This window comes from Puma concolor, chromosome F2, assembly GCF_028749965.1.
Source record: "Puma concolor isolate L17-30 chromosome F2, mPumCon1.1.hap2, whole genome shotgun sequence".
In the NCBI taxonomy this organism is placed as follows: domain Eukaryota; kingdom Metazoa; phylum Chordata; class Mammalia; order Carnivora; family Felidae; genus Puma; species Puma concolor.
In genome coordinates this window covers 38,031,075-38,052,350 of record NC_141684.1, presented here as the reverse complement: position 1 = coordinate 38,052,350, position 21,276 = coordinate 38,031,075, and the positions used below count along the sequence as shown (strand labels likewise).

The 21,276-nt window shown below is 35.8% G+C and overlaps 1 protein-coding gene across 7 annotated transcripts in view; it reads left to right on the top strand.

Moving 5' to 3' along the window:
• VPS13B (vacuolar protein sorting 13 homolog B) overlaps positions 1 to 21,276 on the top strand; it is an 822,593-nt gene that overhangs the window by 537,276 nt on the left and 264,041 nt on the right. For all 7 annotated transcript variants that reach the window (XM_086696045.1, XM_086696043.1, XM_086696044.1 and 4 more), the window contains 2 exons: positions 8,661 to 8,787; positions 11,133 to 11,276. In XM_086696045.1, coding sequence (XP_086552171.1) covers positions 8,661 to 8,787; positions 11,133 to 11,276 — 271 coding nt within the window. The remainder of the gene's footprint in view (positions 1 to 8,660; positions 8,788 to 11,132; positions 11,277 to 21,276) is intronic.

The window sequence follows — 21,276 nt, the reverse complement described above, 5'->3', positions numbered from 1 at the left end:
TATATGGTACAAAATAAAAGATCAACTTTCTTCTTTTGCATGTGCATATACAGTTGTCCCAGCACCATTTGTTGAAGAGACTCTTCATTCCCCATTGAATGGTCTTGCCATGCTGTTGAAAATTAAGACTTAGAACGACCATTATATGCCATAGAATGTCTTTTACACTAGAGAAACAAAATGAAATAATTTCTGATATGTGTCCATCCCTTATAGGTCTCAGTGTCCAATCAAAGAGTTGATAGTTAAATTACCTATTAGAGTGCAGTGAGTGAAGTACACTGGTAGATGTAAATATAGGATGTTTAGGATTACAGAAAAGCCACATCAAAATCAGAATAAATACATTCCATGTACATAGGACATCTTGGGCTAACAGATGTGACAGACACTTAAACAATAAATCTAATACTGACATAGATACAAAATAGAACATTTAAAGAAATGAATGATGAACTCTATGGGTAGGTTTTCAGGGATGGTTTCAGAGTACACAGCTTCTGAATTTGTTTCCAGAGTATGGGTGACAGGAGTGGAGAGGGGCCATTTTGAACTAAGAAAGCAATAGACCCACAGGCTAGGAGTATGAAAACGTGGCATATTTTATCACTTCTGAATACCCAGTACTTAATATTATACTTGGCACATAATAGGAATATATTAAAGATTTGAGTGAATTAATGAAAGATTGAAGATTAGATGATTATGTAGAGCTAGCAGATCAGGTGGCTCTGAATGTTTCTGAGAGATATTGATTCAAATGAAGACGGAACTTTAGACCTGATGTACTTTGTAGTGCTGATTAATCTTGATAGAAATATAAACAGAACCTTAATGTGATTATATTTTTGTTTTTCAGTAGGTATTACAGGTAAAATTCAAAACATATAAAAAAATATTCACTGACGAATAACTTGCTCCCTCCCCTGGCCAATATTAAATAATAACCTTTACGATGGTTTTCATTCATTCCTTCTGAGTACGTTACTCGGCTTCTGTCTTTAGTCAAAATGTGTTTCTATGTGTATGTTGGGAGAAGGGAATTTATACATAAAAATTATCACATTTCAAAATGTGTAGATCTTCTAAAACCCCAGTTTTTCAGCTGAGGGAATACATTAGTGTTCAGTCAAGGCAGCAGAACCATTATAAGTATTATAGCATAAGGGATTTATTGTAGGAATAAGGTCTTACTCAATTGTGGAAGAAGTTGTGAGTTAAGGATCTAAAGACAGTGGATCAGAGACATGTCCTCAGGCATGTCCAGCCACTGGAGGGACCCCTGGAGGCTGGTAGACAAGTCCATGGGAGCATTGCCTCTGTTTCTGGGAGTAAGCCTGCAGTTGTTGTTAGTCTGCAGGGCCAGTGGTCAGGAAAAAGAGCCAGTCACAGAACCGAGAAGAGGGAAGACAAGCTGGAATCTGCCAGCACCTCTGAATTGTACTGTATTTTAAAAAGCATGACTTTCAGAGAATATTGGCCAGTATTTGTTTCATTTACACCTCTAAATCTCATGCAGTTTTCTCTCTAAACTCTGACCCCTTCTTGGCAAGTTGTTACAGAACAGAACCACTACAAGAGACAGTTTCAGGAGGTTCCTTGCCTTGTGCAATGTCACTTAAAAGTAGAGCTAAGTATAGAACCCTGGTTTGCTACCTCTTCCTCAACTGCTTTTCTTATACTCAGCGCTCTGACCCCTTACACTTGGGCTAAAGTTCATTGTTAGTTAATCACTTTTTCTTTTTCTCTCAGCAACCATTTTTACTGTGTCTGGGCTTATTTTATAACCTGAGGAAATGAAGTGCTGAGAACTCAAATAACGTACTGATGTCTGCCATATGCAGGTTACACATCTAGTCACTATTGCCATTTTACATGGGAATTAGTGCTTCGAGGTGTGTAAGGGGGGGGGGGGGGTGGGAAATGGTGGCTTTTCTTCCTTACATATTGGCCAAGGATGTCCTTGGCAAGCTGAGAGGGTAGCATGGAGATAAAAGGACAGATCTGTCTTGGCCAGTCTCATTCTTTGTTTCTTATCATAGTTACTGACAGATGAGTTGGTAATCAGAAAATATTTAAATTGAATATAATCATCATAATAGTAGATCATAAAATTTTAAAACTCTCTGTAATGTCAATTAATTTGTGGTCATGTTAAAGCTCCCAACATCATAATTGTTGCATATATGAATATAAGTAATAATTCCTTGGTCCAAAGCCTTAATATTCAGATTTCCCTCCTTCAACATTTTGTTTAATAAGAGAAGGATCCAAAGAAGATTACATCAACATTTACTTAAAAGTATATGAACAGGGGCACCTGGGTGGCTCAGTCGGTTGAGTGTCCAACTCTTGATTTCGACTCAGGTCATGATCTCATGCTTTATAGGATCAAGCCCTACTTCGGATCCTGTACTGACTGCATAGAGCCAGCTTGGGATTCTCTCTCTCGTTTCTCTCTGTCCCTCTACCACTCATGCACGCTCCACCCCCCCCCCCCCGAAATAAACATTTTCTTAAGTATAACACATAACTTTCAGTATTATCCAGTATTATTCTGTGAAAACTCCATGTGGTACATCAGTGCATAGTATTAAAGCTTTAAAAATGCAATAAAATAACAAATTCCCCAATCATTTTTCCCTTGGTGGATTCCCATTTATATCCTCAGTTTCAGATGTCCTTTTCTTTGAGAAACTTCCAGCAGTCCCCCTGACTTTCCCTCCTCCATGAAGTTTTATTTTGAAGTTTTTCCTTGGAAAAAGAGCTATCAAGTAGAATTAGATGCAAGAGTTCCACACTATAGATACAAACAACTGGAAACTAACCAGAGCTACTGACTGACAATTGAACATCTCAGTAAAAGTGAATTGTTAATATTTCAATATACATATGCTCATAAGACCTTCTTTTAGAGGCTGAAATAAATGTGATCTCAATAAACTTGTGATCTCAATCACAAATATATAAACCATAGTTTTGATTTGTTTGTTTGGATGCAGGTAATTTTTGTGTTTTTTTGGTTTGGTTTTTAGAGAATGAGAACATTGTAACATTTAATTTTGCCAAAATAAAATTTTACTAGCATTTTATTTAAATGTCCCTTAAAAATTATCCTCATTTTGGGTTGTAGTTCTTGAAGCATTATTCAGATATTTTATATGTCTTTACAAGTTAATTAGGTCCCCGACTGAAAGTTTTGACACCTGTTTTTTCCTTACCATTTTACTTCTCCTACCTTATGATTATTTTTAATTATTTTTTCAGCTAACCTGAGCTGCTCGCATCCAACTCTGCCATTGTATTCCCAGCACCTAGCACAGGGCCTGGCATAATAGTGGACTCTCAGTCCATGTTCTCAAAATTTCACACAGCCATAGATGCCAAGAGAATGATATGGCAGTATACTAGGATAAAAGCCGCTGGGAAATTTATTTACATTAGGGCTCGGGGAAGGCCTGATCTAATACCTAATGACAAGAATGAGCTATCCATGCAAATAACCGTGGACTGCTTGTGTCAAGTGTTCTGGCAGGGCAGAGACCTGTGATTGGGAATCAGTGTTGCACACTTAAGGATCATGACTAGCTGAGAGGAAAGGAATAATAGGTAAAGTTTGGGGTAGGGAAGAGACTACATTATGAATGGTTTTATACATCAGTGGCAGTTTGGATTTTATCTTTATTGCATTAGAAAGTCACTGGATGGGGCGCCTGGGTGGCGCAGTCGGTTAAGCGTCCGACTTCAACCAGGTCACGATCTCGCGGTCCGTGAGTTCGAGCCCCGCGTCGGGCTCTGGGCTGATGGCTCGGAGCCTGGAGCCTGTTTCTGATTCTGTGTCTCCCTCTCTCTCTGCCCCTCCCCCGTTCATGCTCTGTCTCTCTCTGTCCCAAAAATAAATAAACGTTGAAAAAAAAAAAAAAAAGTCACTGGATAGTGTTCCTCTTGGGGAAAAAACCCAAAACACTAAAATAGGGTTTAAACTCTTTATTATATATTTTGTTTTTAAAGTTACTGTAGAACTCAAATTATCCTGAAGAACTCTCTATCTAAAAATAAGAGGAATCTCTACAAATAAGTACAGTTAACCAACTGATAACAAATAGTTTTCCAGTTATCATTTTTTTAGGATAAATGTCTGTGATTATTTTTTATATTGAAGAATGTCCACTATAAGGGATTATCTCAGTTGATTAGTAGAACAAGACTTAAGTATCTTCTGGTCAGGCATCTTTTGTCCAAAGCTCAGCTGTAATGCCATACCAAGAAAGTCTTCATGTTGAATAAAAAAACTGTTCACTGAACACATAGACCATCTAGAACTTTTTATTCTTTTTAGTGGAATATTTTGGAAACATCAACACCATTTTTCCTACTTACGGTTTTTCATAATATACAATTTTTGAAATGGGGCTCTTAAATTGCAGTACTATTTCCCACAGAATTAGTCAAGAATGAATGGAAGATGGGCAGAAGAACCTTAGGATAAATTGGCTGAGCCGGGAAAAATGACCATAGCCTTCCTAAACATATATTTTCATGTATGCATGTGGCATATACTTATGCCATCTTGTGTACTGATAATTTCAGAGAATGATGCTTTTCCATATTTATAATCTCTTCCCAGAGATTGACTGAATAGCTTTTGTTAACTTAGATGATTACTTTACTGTTACTTGTTTAGCACTTTATAATTGCCCAATTGTTTTTACCCTCACACAGGGTTTAATATATTTCCACGGGTTTAATCCTGTATGTTAGATAACAGGTGGAAATCACTATTCCATTTCCTTGTTTTTTATGGGCAGTGTAGAAATACATTAAATCACTGTTTTAGTATACTAGAGAAATATTTCTTCTACACCTCTCCTAACCTCATATTCCCTAGCATGCTATAGATAATCTGTTTTCTCTGTTTGCTATCTTTTTTTCATAATAGGTGATCACCTGTTTCACCAGGAGATGTCTGATGGTGGATTTTATTGTATTTATCTGAACCAGGACTCATTGTGCTTCCTGAATCTGTGGTTTCTTATATATCATCAGTTCTGAAGAATTCTCAGCTATTAACTCTTTGCTGTTGTCTCTTTTCCTTACTTTCTATTCTCTCTTTTTGGAATACCAATTAAATATGTTGGACCTACCCCTCCACATCTCTTTTCTTTTAAACTTGCCATTTTAAAATTTAAGTTAGTACATTTCCTGGAATTTTCTCAAATCTGTATTCTAGTTGATTAATTTTTTCTTGAGCTACGTGTAAAATGTTATTTGCCACATCTACTGTATATTTCATTTTATTGACTGTATTTTGCATTTCTGGAAGTAGTATTTGTTTTTCAAATCTGTTTTGACTCTTGATAATACCTTGGTTTTTTACTCCTCAGTTTTATTCTATCCAGTATGTATTTAATAATTTTAAGCATTTATTTATTTATTCATTTATTATTTTTTAAACAATACAAATTTATTGAATTGTTCATATGGTGATTTCATTATCAGAAGTTCTTGGTAATGAATTTGATAATGGGGTTGAATTTTCCTCTTGCTAATAAAGAATAATTTGTGGGTGGGGGTATATAAAATAATCTGTTCAGGAGCTTGTCTTTAGTGGTCTTTGTCCCTGAGAATCCTATTTGTCTATTTGAGGGCATGTTTTCCAGACAGGTTTTACATGCATCTATTTCTGACAGATGTCCCAGGGTTATGAAAAGTCTGATTCCAGTTTTATATAAATAATTCAGAATGGGTATTCCTAAACCAGTACGGTAATATAAATTACAGCTACCAAACACACATGAGGGATTTCCCATTATTTTTCATCTTCTGGGGAGATCTCTGTTTTTTCAACAAGCTCTCTTGCCAATATAGTCATATTTTCTCATTCTTCTCTATTTCTGATACAAAATGCTTTCTCAAACCTTTAAGGGCCCCAGATCTAGGTAGACAGCTCATTTAAAAACCTTTCCCTATGAGTGAAGTCACATGATATTTTATATGAGGATTTTAAGATCCAAAACAGATGAACATAAGGGAAGGGAAGCAAAAATAATATAAAAACAGGGAGGGAGACAAACATAAGAGACTCTTAAATATGGAGAACAGAGGGTTACTGGAAGGGTTGTGGGAGGAAGGAGGGACTAAGTGGGTAAGGGGCATTAAGGAATCTACTCCTGAAATCATTGTTGCACCATATGCTAACTAACTTGGATGTACATTTAAAAAATAAATTAAAAATTAAAAAAAATCTTTCCCTATTTGGGATGTAAGGATTAGCCTGTTGCCTCTATATGGCCATGGGAAAAAAAAAAATCTGTTCCCTGCTACATCTGAAACTAATATAATATTGGATGTCAACTATACTTAAATAGTAAATATTTTTTTATCTATTTCAAGTTTTTATTTAAATTTTAGTTGACATATGGTGTAATATTAGTTTCAGGAATAGAATTTAGTCATTAATCACTTACATATAACACCCAGAGCTCATCACAAGTGCCCTCCTTACTGTCCATCACCCGTTAGGCCGTGTCCCCACCCATCTCCCAGTCTGTTCTGTACAGTTAAGAGTCTCTTACAGTTTACCTCCCTCTCTTTTTTCTTTCCCTTTTCCGTATATTTAAGAAACAAAACAGATGAGTATAGGGGAAAGGAATAGTAAAATAATAATAATAATAATAATAATAATAATAATAATAATCTATTCTCTTGATTTAGAGTGGCTAAAACCCTGAAGTCAATAACAATGTCAGTTAATAATTTGAGTTTCACTTGCCTTTTTTGTTATTTTATTTTATTTATTTTATTTTTTAAGTTTATTTATTTTTGAGAGAGTTGGGGAGAGGCAGAGAGAGAGACACACACACACACAGAATCCGAAGCAGGCTCCATGCTCCAAGTTCTAGGCACAGAGCCCAGTGCAGGCTCAAACCTACAAACTGTGAGATCATGACCTGAGCCAAAGTTGGACACCCAACCGACTGAGCTACCCAGGCTCCCCCCCCCTTTTGTTATTGTAAATCCTGTGCACTTATCTAGTAAAATCTTGGCAGAATTTAATTCTCTTAATTCTTTTTTCAGTAGTTATTTCTTTTGAAGTATTTCAATCTATAAAAATTTTTAATGACTTAAAAAATATGTATCATTACCTCAAAGACAAGAAATAACACAAAATTAAAGTTAACATTATGTTAACAGAAAAGTTGTAGTTTTATAATAAAGGACTGTTGACTTACTGATTTTTTTTTTATATTTTAAGGTCATAGGTCTTTCATATGTTGTGTTACTGATTTAATTTATCACATGATGGGGAAAAATATGATCTGTATAAGTACTCTTTTTTCCCATTGGGTGTTTTAGTTAATATTTGCTCTTATTTGGTTCCCTGCCATCTTTTCCATTTTAAGGTATTTTTAATACATCATATATTTAAACACTCCCTTATGAGAGCACATCAGATGTTACATGTTTCTCACATTGGCCATTTTATGGAACTTGAGCTATTAAGCTCTAATTATGGTGTCTCTCAGGATCACAACCTTTCCTCTGTATTCACAGATTTTAATATTTCTTCCTGTTACCCTCCATTCAGCAGAACTCCTAATTCTTTAAAATTGACTTTCTTGAAATCCAATACTTATGTGTCACAAAACCGGATGATCCAATTTGCTTTTTTGGCAGACACCATGTAAAACTCTGCCCATTGCAAAATTGAACAAATGATACTAGAACTTTCTATTTTCTAGACTATATATATGTATATATATATACACACACACACACACACACACATATATTTCATAAAAAGAAAACTTAGAAAATGGACTGTGGACTTGAAGAACTGTACTAGCATAAGCTTTAGTTTCTCAATCTTTTCCAGTTTCATCTTCTACCATGTATGTAGTACTCCTTTGAAATTATTAGCAATTTAATGTAGGTAGAAGAGTAGAAATTTTGTGCTAAGTAACTGATCACAGGTGAGAATGTGTAAAGAAGAATTCAAATAGAGGCATCAGGCCCTGTTGTGTAACTCTGGTTTCCACTAGGTGGCCTTAGCCTAGCCTCTGATCCTCATTTCCTCATAGGTAATATGGGGTTAGTAATAGTTTTTACTTCCCACAGATGGTTATTGTGAAGAAGCATTCAGTATCAAAGTCACAAAAGCTGTTTCATGAACTGTATATACAGTAATAATCCATGAACTTAGTTCTTAGAACTTGAAAAAAGGAGGTCATTCAGAGATTAAGAGGATATACTTGTGAACCTCATAAGGTTGGAATGGTGGCAGTTGTCAACCAGAAGGTCAGAAATACTAAAAATAGGAAATTAAAAATTATCACCAAATAGTAAGGTTATTATTGATAACAATACATACTAAGTTATTTGCAAGAACAAAAGGAATTAAAAACAAATTTATTTGTTGAAAGGATAGGACTAATGAAATTAATTGCATCCAAATTTCTCAATAATTTTTTCCTTTTATCAATCTGAGGTGAAGAATTGAAGTTGTAAAACTGTGACTGTAAAATTTACAACTAAGCACTCTCAAAATAATAATGTAATTTTACCATACATGTTTGCAGTGCAAAGACTTGTATAACTTTAATAAAAAATATCCCTGAAAAAAAATGAAATGGCTCATCATTTTTTACTTTGTCTTTTAGCATACGGCGGCATCAAGAAAGAAGAGCAATTTTAACGCCCATTTTAACAGATTTTTCTGTCCGAATAACTGGAGCACCTGCTATCATTTTCACCAAAATAATTTCTCCAGAAAATATGCACACTGAGGTTAGAATTTTATTTAGGTTTTATTTCAGTCTATGTAATGGAGTAGCTTCTCTTTGTAAGTTAGGGATTTTCTTAGTTTTAGTGTACAGGATGTCAAACTGCTTATTATTAATAAGTTACTATAACCAGAAATTATTGAGAACTTTCTAGTGCTGTTTAGTTATTGCTTTTCATGTAGTTATTCATAACTACATCAAATCCTCATAATAATTCTGAGGATTTATAACTACATTCAATCCTCATAATACTCCAGTTAACTCCTTCTATCCTCATTTTATAGATGAGGGAATTGAAGCCTAGAGAGGCTGACTCAAATAACTTGTCCATATTTTCACAAGTAGTAAGTAGCAGAGCATGCATGGTATGAACCCAACTGGTCTGACTCCAAACCATACACTCCTGACCCTGACCTCTACAACCTCCTCCTGCTTTCCGGTGAAAGCAACAACGTTGACAGTGTTCTCATGGATTACTTCACATGGAAAATTGTACATGGATTACCTGAGTCTTCACAACATCCTTGTGAAATAGATATTACTAGTATCCATATTTTTAGTTAATGTTTATTTGTTTTTGAGAGAGAGAGCATGAGTGGAGTAGGGTCAGAGAGAGAGGGAGACACAGAATCCAAAGCAGGCTCCAGGCTCTGAGCTGGACTCAAACTCACGAACCGTGAAATCATTACCTGAGCCGAAGTTGGATGCTTAAGCGACTGAGCCACCCAGGTGCCCCTACTAGTATTCGTATTTTATGGATCCAGAAACTAAGATCAAAAGAGATTAGGTAACTTAACCAATGTTACTAGCCAGTTACTGGTGGATCCAGATTTCAAGTCTGATCACTATGGTATACTGCCTCTATGCTTAGAATAGAAATATAAGAATAATGTGGTCCATCATAATTTTAAAAGTATTCTTCGCAGAAATTTATGTTATGCTAAAAACCTAAACTCTTCGATCATTCACAGTTAGAGGCAGTTATGAAAAGTTCAGAAAAATTAAGTAAAGGTTAAATATATTAATCTAAGCTAATAAAACCTCACATTCACTTTCTGAGTTTTTAAAAATAATATTTTTATAGATGTTGTTTATTTGGTGTTTATAATTGCCCTGTAGGGAAAGCTAGGTTAGGTATAGTATCTTTTCTTATCCACAAAAAAATGTATAAAAATTAAGTAGGTCTACAAATATCTTATTTAGTAACACAGTTGATTTAAAGTACATGAATTTATTTCTTTTCATCATTACTTGAGGAATAAAATTTCTACCTATAATTAGTAAAAGCAGGGAACTTGTGGGAGTAAAAGTTATTTAACCCAAAAAAAGGAATATTCATTCCCGACTTGCTGTTCTTTATGGCTGTATTAAAATCTACTCTAAGCTCTGTAGTTTGCATTTGGACCAGTCATAAGTCTCCTTTAAGTCCGTTCCCTTGGATGACACTAATAAGGATAAGGTTCGGTGGACGTTTCCAAGCATTCAAACATTGTCCACATTCACTTCATGACAAGAGGCAGAACTTCTCCTTATTAAGTGAAGCTTCTGGATTGCTTTTCACTTCTTTCTTCCTTTCCTGAATGGCTTTCCAACAATGAATGTTCAAATGACTCAAGTTATGCAGAACAGCATCAGTTAAGTGGTAGACATCTACCTAATGCTGCCAAGATCTTAGCAGCTTGAAAAAGTGAAAGTAATTAGTCTAGCTATCATTGGCTTCAGCACTCTCTTTTGTTATATATCATTTGGAGGGTGTACTTTGGAGGAGACTCAGAACATACCACTTGTAACTCTAATTGCTTGCCTACAATTGCCTGTTTATATCTGTCTGCCTAACTAGATTGTAACCTCCTCAAGAGCAAGTTGCCATTTAAAGCCAATCTATTTTTTGTGGTATCCCTAGCAGTCTACTATAGTGCATGTTACTTAGGAGATGCTCAGTAAATATTTGTTAGTTTGAATGAATGAACAAGATTATGCTAAAGAATTACATCATCTCTTACATATGGAAATGATAGTTTGAGGTATGAAAAAGCCAAATGTATATGAAATGGTAAAAAATTAGTGTTTGTGTTGTTAGTTTGTTTCCCTGCAACTAGTGCACAGCCCAGTGCACAGCGGGACCTCATAAATGTTTATTAAATTATTCCATTAAACTCTGTTGAGTGCCTACGCTGTCCATTTCTGCTATTCTCATTAACATATGAACTTGAGTCCCAGGAGAATTCATCAACGTTGTAGAGGTCAAATAAGTAAGAATGATAAATTATCATCTAATGGCGATCATGTATCTTTATCTGTATTCAGTTTTTTGTTTTTGTTTTTGTTTTTGTTTTTTGCCCCTTTCAGGAGATTTTAGTGTGTGGCCATTCCTTGGAAGTGAATATAACCACAAACCTGGACTTCTTCCTAAGTGTGGCTCAAGTTCAACTCTTACATCAGTTAATAGTAGCAAATATGACTGGACTGGAACCATCAAGCAAGGCCACAGAGGTAACTGTTACCTGATTTTGATTAGTCTTACTGCATTTGTGCCAACTTTATATTCATAATAGGAAAACTATAATTAAATGCTTTCTGCTAATTATTCTATATTTAATTTTATTCAAAATATGGTCATAAATTATATTGGATTGGTGTTCTCTGTTTTTGAAATTTGTTTGGTCTCTCTTTGCCTATCATGTACCTTTGCAGAATTGTTGTGGCTTAGCCTCAGAAAAGCCTCTGTTAAAATATATGATTTTAGTATCCTGCTGCAGTTTTTTTAAAAAGTACAACACAAGAAACCTGGTGTAGCTTTCACTTACTCAGATACATTACAGGGATAGGGCCTCTTTTGGAAGTGAACTTTGTAATCGCACTATGGGAATATCTTCAATAAATAACTTCTAAAGCATTCATTTCCCATGCTCAGTGAAGAATGGACACAATCATAAAAGTTGAATGCCTGCCTAGAATTTTAATTTTGATCCGGTGTTGGTTGGAAGCCTGCTTTGTAACCACAAAGCATGTCAGTGTGAAACAAAGAAAGCTTCTTATTAGATGCTTCTCAAGATATATTTTCTTTCTTTTTTGTTTCCATACTTCTATAATCCTATCTGTACTTAGGGTACATCTCCTATAAAAATTCAAGTCAAGAAATCATTTACCTGTGAAAAAGACATTGGTTTTATTTTTGTCAAGAGATACACCGAAGACTCATAAGTTCTGTTTATTAAAAAGGGAGGGAAGGATGAGGTGTTCACTGAGAGCTACTTGATGCTAGGCAGTGTGCCAGGCATTTTCACATAAGTTGAGCATATTATCACAACCATCTTGTGAGATTGATATGGGCATTATTAACATTTTGCATATAAGGCTCAGAGATGGTAAGTGACCTGCCTGAAATCATTCATGCATAGCTAAAACATGGTGGAACTGAGATTTTAATTTAAGTCTTTCAAGTCAGTGCTCTTTCCATTCTACCACAGTTTGTGTACTATAACTATTAGTCTATCAGTCTTCTTTATTTTTAAAAAAATATTTCAAAATGATAAAGCTGTAAATTTTTATAAATGAAGATTCTCTAACTAGACTGTCTTTTACCATCCATGATTTCTGTTTGCTCAGTATCTTTCTTAAAAGGTCTGTAGAGCTGGGGCTCCTGGGTGGCTCAGTCAGTTAAATGTGTGACTATGGCCTAGATCATGATGTCACTATTCCTGAGTTCAAGACCCACATCGGGTTCTGTGCTGACAGCTCAGAGCCTGGAGCCTGTTTCAGACTCTGTGTCTCCTTCGCTCTCTACCCCTCCCGCACACTGTGTTTGTCTCTCTCTCAAAAATAAACATTAAAAAAGGGCAGGGGGGCTGAAGAGCTATGTGGTCTCTAAAATATCAACTTTTTTCTAATATATATTAGACAGTCTATAAGGATATAATTATATGACTTGAAAATAAATAGAGCAAAAGATATTTTCCCATGGCATTTTCGATGAAGTCCTTGAAGAAAGTACGGTTGGAAACAATATTTAAAAAAATTTTTTTGAATGTTTATTTATTTTTGAGAGGGAGAGAAAGAGCATGAGCAGGGGAGGGGTAGAGAGAGAGAGGGAGACAGAGAATCCGAAGCAAGCTCCAGGCTCCAAGCTGTCAGCACAGAGCCCAACGCGGGGCTCAAACTCTCGAGCTGTGAGATTATGACCTGAGCCGAAGTCGGATGCTCAACCAACTGAGCCACCCAGGTGCCCCATGGAAACAATATTTTACATTCCTATATTATTTGTGCTAAGTTTGTGAATCTCTCACTCATATCAGTAAAACCAAATTCATAGATTTCTGATGTGTTTTAGGAATTTATACAACTTAGCAAATTTGTCATTAACTCTTTATCTACTTTGGGCAGTTATGAATAAAACTATAAATATTCACCTTCAGACTTTTGTGTGGACACAAGTTTTCAATTCCTTTGGGTAAATAGAAAGGAGTGTGATTGCTGGATCATATGGTCAGAATATATTTGGTTTTATTAAAAAAAAGAAAAAGAAAAAAAAGAAAACCAGCAAACTGTCTTCGAAAGTGGCTTATACCATTTTGCCTTCCCACTGGCAATGAAAGAGAGTTCCTGTTGATACACATTCTCGCTAGCATTTGGTGTTGTCAGTGGTCTAGATTTGGGCATTCTATTAGATGTGTAATGGTGTCTTTTGTTGTTTTAATATTCATCTCCCTGATGATCTATGAAGTAGAGCATCTTTTCGTATGTTTATTTTCCATCTGCATATCTTCTTTAGTGAAGGGTCTGTAAAGTCTTTGGCTCATTTTTTAATTGGGTTGTTTTCTTACTGTTGAGTTTTAAGAGTTTCTTTGTATATTTTGGATAACAGTCCTTCATCAAATGTGTCTTTTGCAAATATTTTCTCCTAGTTTATGGCTTTTTTTTCCTAATTCCCTTGATATTGTCTTTCACAGAGCTGAAGTTTTTAATTTTAATAATTTTTTCATGGATCGTATCTGTAGTGTTGGATCTAAAAAGGCGTCACCATACCCAAGATCATCTAGGTTTTCTCTTATGTTATTTTCTAGGTCTTATAGTTGTGTGTTTTACATTAAGTCTATAGTCTCAGTCTTGAGTTCGTTTTTGTGAAGGGGATAAGGTCTGTATGTAGATTCATTTTTTTTACATGTGAATGTCTAGTTTTTCCAGCATCATTTGTTAAAGAGACTGTCCTTTGCTCCATTGTATTCCCTTTGCTCCTTTGTCAAAGGTCATTTGACTGTATTCATGAGGGTCTATTTCTGGGCTATCTATTGTGTTCCATTGACCTTTTTGTCCATTCTTTCACCAATACCATGCTGTCTTGATTACTGTAGCTTCATAGTAAGTCTTAAAGTATGGCAGTGTCAGTTCCCCCAACTTTGTTCTTCTCCTTTGCTATTGTAGAAGCTATTCTGTCTCTTTTGCCTCTTCACATAAACTTGAGAATCAGTTTGCCAATAGCCATGAAATAACTTCCTGGAATTTTTACTAGGATTGCATCAAATCTATAAATCAAGTTAAGAAATGACATCTTGAGGGGCGCCTGGGTGGCGCAGTCGGTTAAGCGTCCGACTTCAGCCAGGTCACGATCTCGCGGTCCGTGAGTTCGAGCCCCGCGTCGGGCTCTGGGCTGATGGCTCGGAGCCTGGAGCCTGTTTCCGATTCTGTGTCTCCCTCTCTCTCTGCCCCTCCCCCGTTCATGCTCTGTCTCTCTCTGTCCCAAAAATAAATAAACGTTGAAAAAAAAAAGAAATGACATCTTGACAATATTGAGTCTTCCTGTCCATGAACACAGAATATCTCTCCACTTATTTAATTCTTTGATTTTGTTCATCTCAGTTATATAGTTTTCCTATTTATATCTTGTATATATTTTGTTAGATTTATACCTAAGTGTGCCATTTTTGGTATGCTACTGTAAATGCTATTGCGCTTTTAATTTTAAATTCCACTCGTTAATTGTTGGTGTACAGAAATGTAATATAATTGATTTTTGCATATTAAGCTTATATCCTGCAACCTTGCTGTAATCACTTACTCATTCCAAGAGTTTTTATGTGAATTCTTTCAGATTTTCTACATAGACAATCCTGCCATCTGTGAACAAAGATCGTTCTTTTTTCCTAATCTATAATACTTATATGTCCTTTTCGTGCCTTATTGTACTAGAAGGAACTTCCAGTATGTTGAAAAATAGTGGTGAAAGAGGACATCCTTGACTTCTACCTGATCTTAGTGGGAAAGTTTCAAGTTTCTCACTCTAGGTTTTTTGTAGATGTTTATCAAGTTGAGGACATTTCTCTCTGTTCCTAGTTTACTGAGAGTTTTTATCATGAATGGGTTTGGATTTTGTCAAGTACTTTTGATGCATCTATTCATATGATCATTTGATTTTTCTTTTCTAATTTGTTGATGTGATGGATTACATTAATTGAGTTTTAAATGTTAAATGAGCCTTGTATACTTGGGATAAATCTCAGTTAGTATAGTATATAATTCTTCTTATGCATCGTGGATTATATTTACTAATAATTTGTTGAAGATTTTTGTGTCTTTATTCATGAGAGATAGTGATCTGTAGTTTCTTTTGCATGTGATCTCTTTTTCTGGTTTTGATATTAGGGCAATGCTGGCCCCATAGATTGAGTTAGGAAATATCTCTTCTGCTTCTGTCCCCTGAAAGACATTGTACAGAATTGGTATAATTTCTTCCTTAAATATTTGCTAGAAATCAGTGACTCCACCTAGGCCTGATGACTTCTTTTTTGGAGGTTATTAATTATTGTTTAAGTTTCTTTAACAGATATAGGGCTATTCAGACCTGTTTTTTCTTGTATGAATTTTGTCTGATTGTCTTTCAAGTTATTGGTCCATTTCCTTGAAATGGTCATCAAATGTGTGGACATGGAGGTGTTCATAATATTCCTTTATTATCCTCTTAATTTCCATAAGATCTGTAGTGATGTCCCCTCTCTCATTTCTGATACTAGTAGTTTTATTCTCCCCCCACACCCCGCCTTTTTTTTTTTTTTTTTTTTTTAGTTAGCCTGGCTAGAGGCTTTTATTGATTTTTGCTCTAATTATTATTATTTCTTTTCTTCTATTTCATTTGGATGGTGATAATATTTCCAGACAGTCTTTGACAAGGTTTTATTTGAGAGATTAATTTAAAAGTTATTCAAGAATGTGGTGAGTGATTTTTGTTAATAGAGGAAACATCTACACTATAAACAAAGGGGAAGAAAGATGGACAAACCTTTGGAAATAGAAGTGAAAACAGTGGAACGATCTAAGGATTATTGCTTAAATCAACACTTACTAATTTTGATTGTATGGACAACTAACGCACAAACTTTCAAGTACATAGCTAAAAGAGAAGCACTTCAGGGGTGCCTGGGTGGCTCAGTCAGTTAAATGTTCAACTTCAGCTCAGGTCATGATCTCACAGCTTGTGGGTTCAAGCCCTGCATCAGGCTCTTTGCTATCAGTACAGAACCTGCTTCGGATCCCTCTCTTTCTGCCCTTCCCCAGCTCTCTCTCACTATTTCTCTCAAAAATAAATAAAACATTTAAAGAAAAGAGAAGCACTTCAGGCAATAAAATGACCAGCTGATGGTTTAGGCAAATTGCCTCTCATATTGATCAAAACTTTTCCAATATATTTGCTCTGAACAATGTACTCTGGATGGGGTGAGGCCGCTAGATCATTCAGCCTATATTTGTCATTTTTGATTTTTAGTGTTCCTTTCTAGTGCTATGACTTTCATGATTACTGACTCCTAGAATGTTTCTTTTGTTTAAATTAACCTTTTCTTGTTTCTCTATACATATATTGACAAGCTGAAAAAGAACATAGATAAACTTTTAATATTCAAAAATCCAAAGTGCATTCCATATTTAAAAAGTACATGTCCCTTCATATTCCACTCTATAATTCATGTCTATGATGACAATTAGTTCTATAACACAAGAACAGGAGTGTTATTTGGGTTTCTTACATCCTAGTTCCCTGCCATTTACATGAGGTTGGAGTTAATCTCCTAGATAACTTGATAGTCAAGTCCAAATGTACAATTCTAACTTTTCTCTGGAAATGAAGTTCCACTACTTCTCCTTGATTTCTTTCCCATTGTTTAACAGGGCTGTGGTGATTTACACAATTGGTTTACTCTTTAGAAGATTCTTTGCCTTCTTTCAAGATAACCTTGGTCTCATAAAAGCCAATTTTATTAAAGTGATTATTAGTAGTATAATCATGACATTGATGCAATAAGAATTAACAAGGGTGATTATTTAGTAACATGTACCCATAAATGTCAGGAAATCTTTGAAAGAGAATGTGAATAAACAGAGAACTAAAGATTTTAATTTGTGCAAGTCTGTTTATGGAAGAATAATGCAGGCCATTTTTATATAATAAAAGGGGACTAAAATATCATTACAAGTTTTCCTAAAACGGTTAGTATGCAGGACATTATAAGGAATTGTTCAAATACAAAACAGACAAATCCTATCTCTATATCATTTTATTTCAGTTGCTGTCACAGCATAAAGAAAAAAACACAGCATAAAGTAAGATCATTTTGAATCACACTTTGAAGTATTAGACCACTTTAAAGTAAGATGAAAACTGAGTAGTCTGTCTGAATCTGTAAAACCATAAGCAATATAGATAAGATTCTACAACTAGCCTGTTAACTTGAAATGCTTAGTTTATTTTTCATAATGTAATGTTATTTTTATCAAAGTAATACATGAACAACTGTTGCTAAGCTAAATATATCAAAATAGTATCAGTCTGCTTTTTAAAAATGTTTTTTAATGTTTATTTTTGAGAAAGAGAGAGAGAGAGAGTCAGAGCGTGAGCAGGGGAGGGAGAGATAGAGGGAGACACAGAAACCAAAGCAGGCTCCAGGCTCTGAGCTGTCAGCACAGAGCCTGACACAGGCCTCGAACTCATGAACCACGAGATCATGATCTGAGCCAAAGTCAGATGCTCAACTGACTGAGCTACCCAGGTGCCCCTAAATGTTTTTTCAATGTTTGTTTATTTTTGAGATATATATAGAGAGAGACAGAACATGAGTGAGGGAGGAGCAGAGAGATGGAGACAGAATCTGAAGCAGGTTCCAGGCTCTGAGCTGTCAGCACAGAGCCCAACTTGGGACTCTTGTACAGAATTGGCTCACAAGCCATGAGATCATGACCTGAGCAAGGTCATATATTAACCAACTGAGCCACGCAGGCACCCCTCAAGATACTATCAGTCTCCTAATAACCCCACCTAATCCTGCTTAGCCACTTTTAACTCTTCTGGTATTTATCTCCATATTTCTGAATAAGTGAATAGACTACCATCTCTTGATTTACTCATTTTAGTATTTCTTATTCACTTGCTATTTATTGTAGATGCGGAGTCCATCTCTTGACACTTCTTCCACTCTTCCATCTTCCCAGTATTCTCATATCATAATTTTATATCATATTTTTAAAATCAGTAGGAACTACTTTTATTATAAAGACTATGTAAATATTGTTCATTGCTGAGCAAAGTGATAAAATGTGATTTTATTTTCCTGTGATTATTTGTCCTAATGTTAATCACTGCCACATTTTTTAATTTGCTCAGATTTAAAAAAAAACTCTACTTCTTTTGTCTTTCTCTCCACTCCACGCCCAAGTCCCACCAATGATTCTACTTAATGCCAACAATTTAATTTTTCACACTCTGCAACTTACAAAATAGTGCCTTTTTCCCCCTCACTCAAAACGATTTTTCCTAAATTCTTCTTTCTTCCTTCTCCACGATGGACTAGTAGTTCTCTGAACCTGCTGCCAATGGACACAAAAGAGTCAGATGAGAGGAGACTGATTTTTGAGGTCAATGTAAAGTTAGAGAATTTATAGGGTATCAAGGAACTAATTTGTTTCTATGAATATAAATTAGAAAGGTTGCCAGTATCTTTATCCTACCATTTCAAATGTCAAGTATTTGAGTTCCTATGTAGAACTATATTCATACAGAAAAATGTTGTAATAGGATTTATGATATATATCTAACAGAGTTTACTTGGGTGTTTTTATAGTTTGTTATAAAACAGTATAATATGTTGGATTTTTTGTTACATACTGTGATTGAGTGTATACCCTATGGAGTGGTGGTGGAAGTTTTTTTTTTTTTTTTTTTTTTGGTTGTTACTATTTTAGCATGGAAATAAATTGCTTTGGAGTTATTCTTCATTTTGGGAATTGGTTTTTAGCCATTGGTGAAAAATTCTTATAATGCATACTTGACCAATCTAAGGACTGCTAGGAATAATTAGAACTAAGAACTTAAGAGTAAAGAAGAGGGGAAGAAACTTTGAGTGGTGGTGCAGTATCAGAGATTTGTTGGAGCAGAACATTAGACAAGATGAGGGAAATGGAGGCAAAGTATACCCCAAGAACACAGGTGAGTGGAGGTGAGGTTTGAAAGCAGGAACTGAGACCAATATGGGAGAGGATGTTGGTGTTCTGGTCTATCTTGATGTAGGCATGAATGGGAAAGCCCATATCAGAGGTTACATATTTCTGTATTAAAAAAGGAGGTTGGAATTTTGGGTGATGTGCATGTGTTGATTTTCCATCAGTGTTGCTATGCTGAGTATTTGTTTCTCTTTAGAGGCACCTGGATCTACCACTTGTAACTAGGCAATAAACACAGGCACCAATAAAATATGGATTCAAGCAGAGCCTTAAATGGACAAGAGGGCCTGTGAGGAAATACCCTGAATTTCTTAAAATCTAGAGCTGGAAAAGATATTAAGTATTTTATTGCCTATCCTCTCCAAGAGAAGGACTTCTTAGGTACATTGCGCTACCACACCTGTCTCAATTTTACTTATGCCTTGTAGATATTAAAAATAGCATAATTGTATCCTGATAAACAAGCTTATGCTTAGAAACGCATCATAGTTGCTTCAGGGTACATGCTGAACATCAAGAAAACCATAAGAATTTTAATTTTCTAGCCATGCTTATGTTTATCTCATACAGATTTCTTGAACAGAAATCCAGTGAATGTATTAAGTTTTCCTAAGGCTCTCTTAAACTGCCTGTCCGGGTCATGTTCAGCAGTATTCATTGAGGGCTTACCATATATCAGATACACTGGCTACAGACTGAAAGAAGTATGAAAAATAAGTACACTGTGATTCTTGCCCTGTAAGATCTTATAATCTGGTTGAGAAATAAAGCATAAGTAAATGGGGTTCCTGAGTGGCTCAGTTGGTTAAGCATCTGACTTTAGCTCAGGTCATGATCTCACAGTTCATGGGTTCAAGCCCTGCGTTGGTCTCTGTGCTGACGGCTCAGAGCCTGGAGCCTGTTTTGGACTGTGTCTCCCTCTCTCTCTGCCCCTCCCTGCTCGCACTCTGTCTCTCTCTGACTCGAAAATAAATAAACATTAAAAAAAGGTAAGAAAAAACGTAAGTAAATGAATTTATAACAAAGAACTCAATGAAAAGTATTAAACATGCTCCATGGAAAATTAGTATTATAGGAGTGATCCAAAATAGGAGGAGAAGACTTTAGACCATATGCTGAGAGATCTAGCTTCATGGGGAAGTTGGAATTGAATAGGCAGAGAAGAATGACCTGTTTATTTACTCAGTAAATACTGAAACTTTTCTGTGTATCAAACACTATAATGGATATTAGAGTGACAGCATAAACAAAAGAGATTAAGTTTCTGCTCTCATGTTCTAGTGCTCATATATTTCAATGAAGATAAACAGTAATAAATAATTGGAGCTAGGGGCACCTGAGTGGCTCAGTCGGTTAAGTGTCTGACTTTAGTTCGGGTCATGATCTCGCTGTTTGTGAGTTCGAGCCCCGCGTGGGGATCTGTGCTGACAGCTCAGCACCTGGAGCCTGCTTCCAATTCTGTGTCTCCCTCTCTCTCTGCCCCTCCCCCACTCTCACTCTGTGTCTCTCTCTTTCTCTCTCTCTTTCTCTCTCTCCCCCCTCCCGGAAAAATAAACATTAAAAAATTAAAAAATAAATAATTGGAGGTAGATCAAGACATATAGTCGTTTTTAGTCACACACACACACACACACACACACACACACACACACACACACACCTAGTTGCTTACATCAAATGTGTTCCCTTTCCATCAGCCCAAAGTTAGTCATGTGATTGCACCTAGCTGCAAAGGAGGCTGAGAAATATAATCTGTAATCTTTCTTTTTTTTTTCCTCTTAAAGTTTATTTATTTTGAGAAAGAGAGAGAGCATGAGCAGGGGAGGGGCAGAAAGAGAGGGAGAGAGAGAATCCCAAGCAGGCTCTGCACTGTCAGCACAGAGCCCGATGTGGGGCTCGAACTCACGAACCGTGTGATCATGACCTGAGCTGAAACCAAGAGTCAGCCATGTAACTGACTGAGCCCCCCAGGCGCCCATGAGAAATGTACTCCTTCTAATACATGGCCATG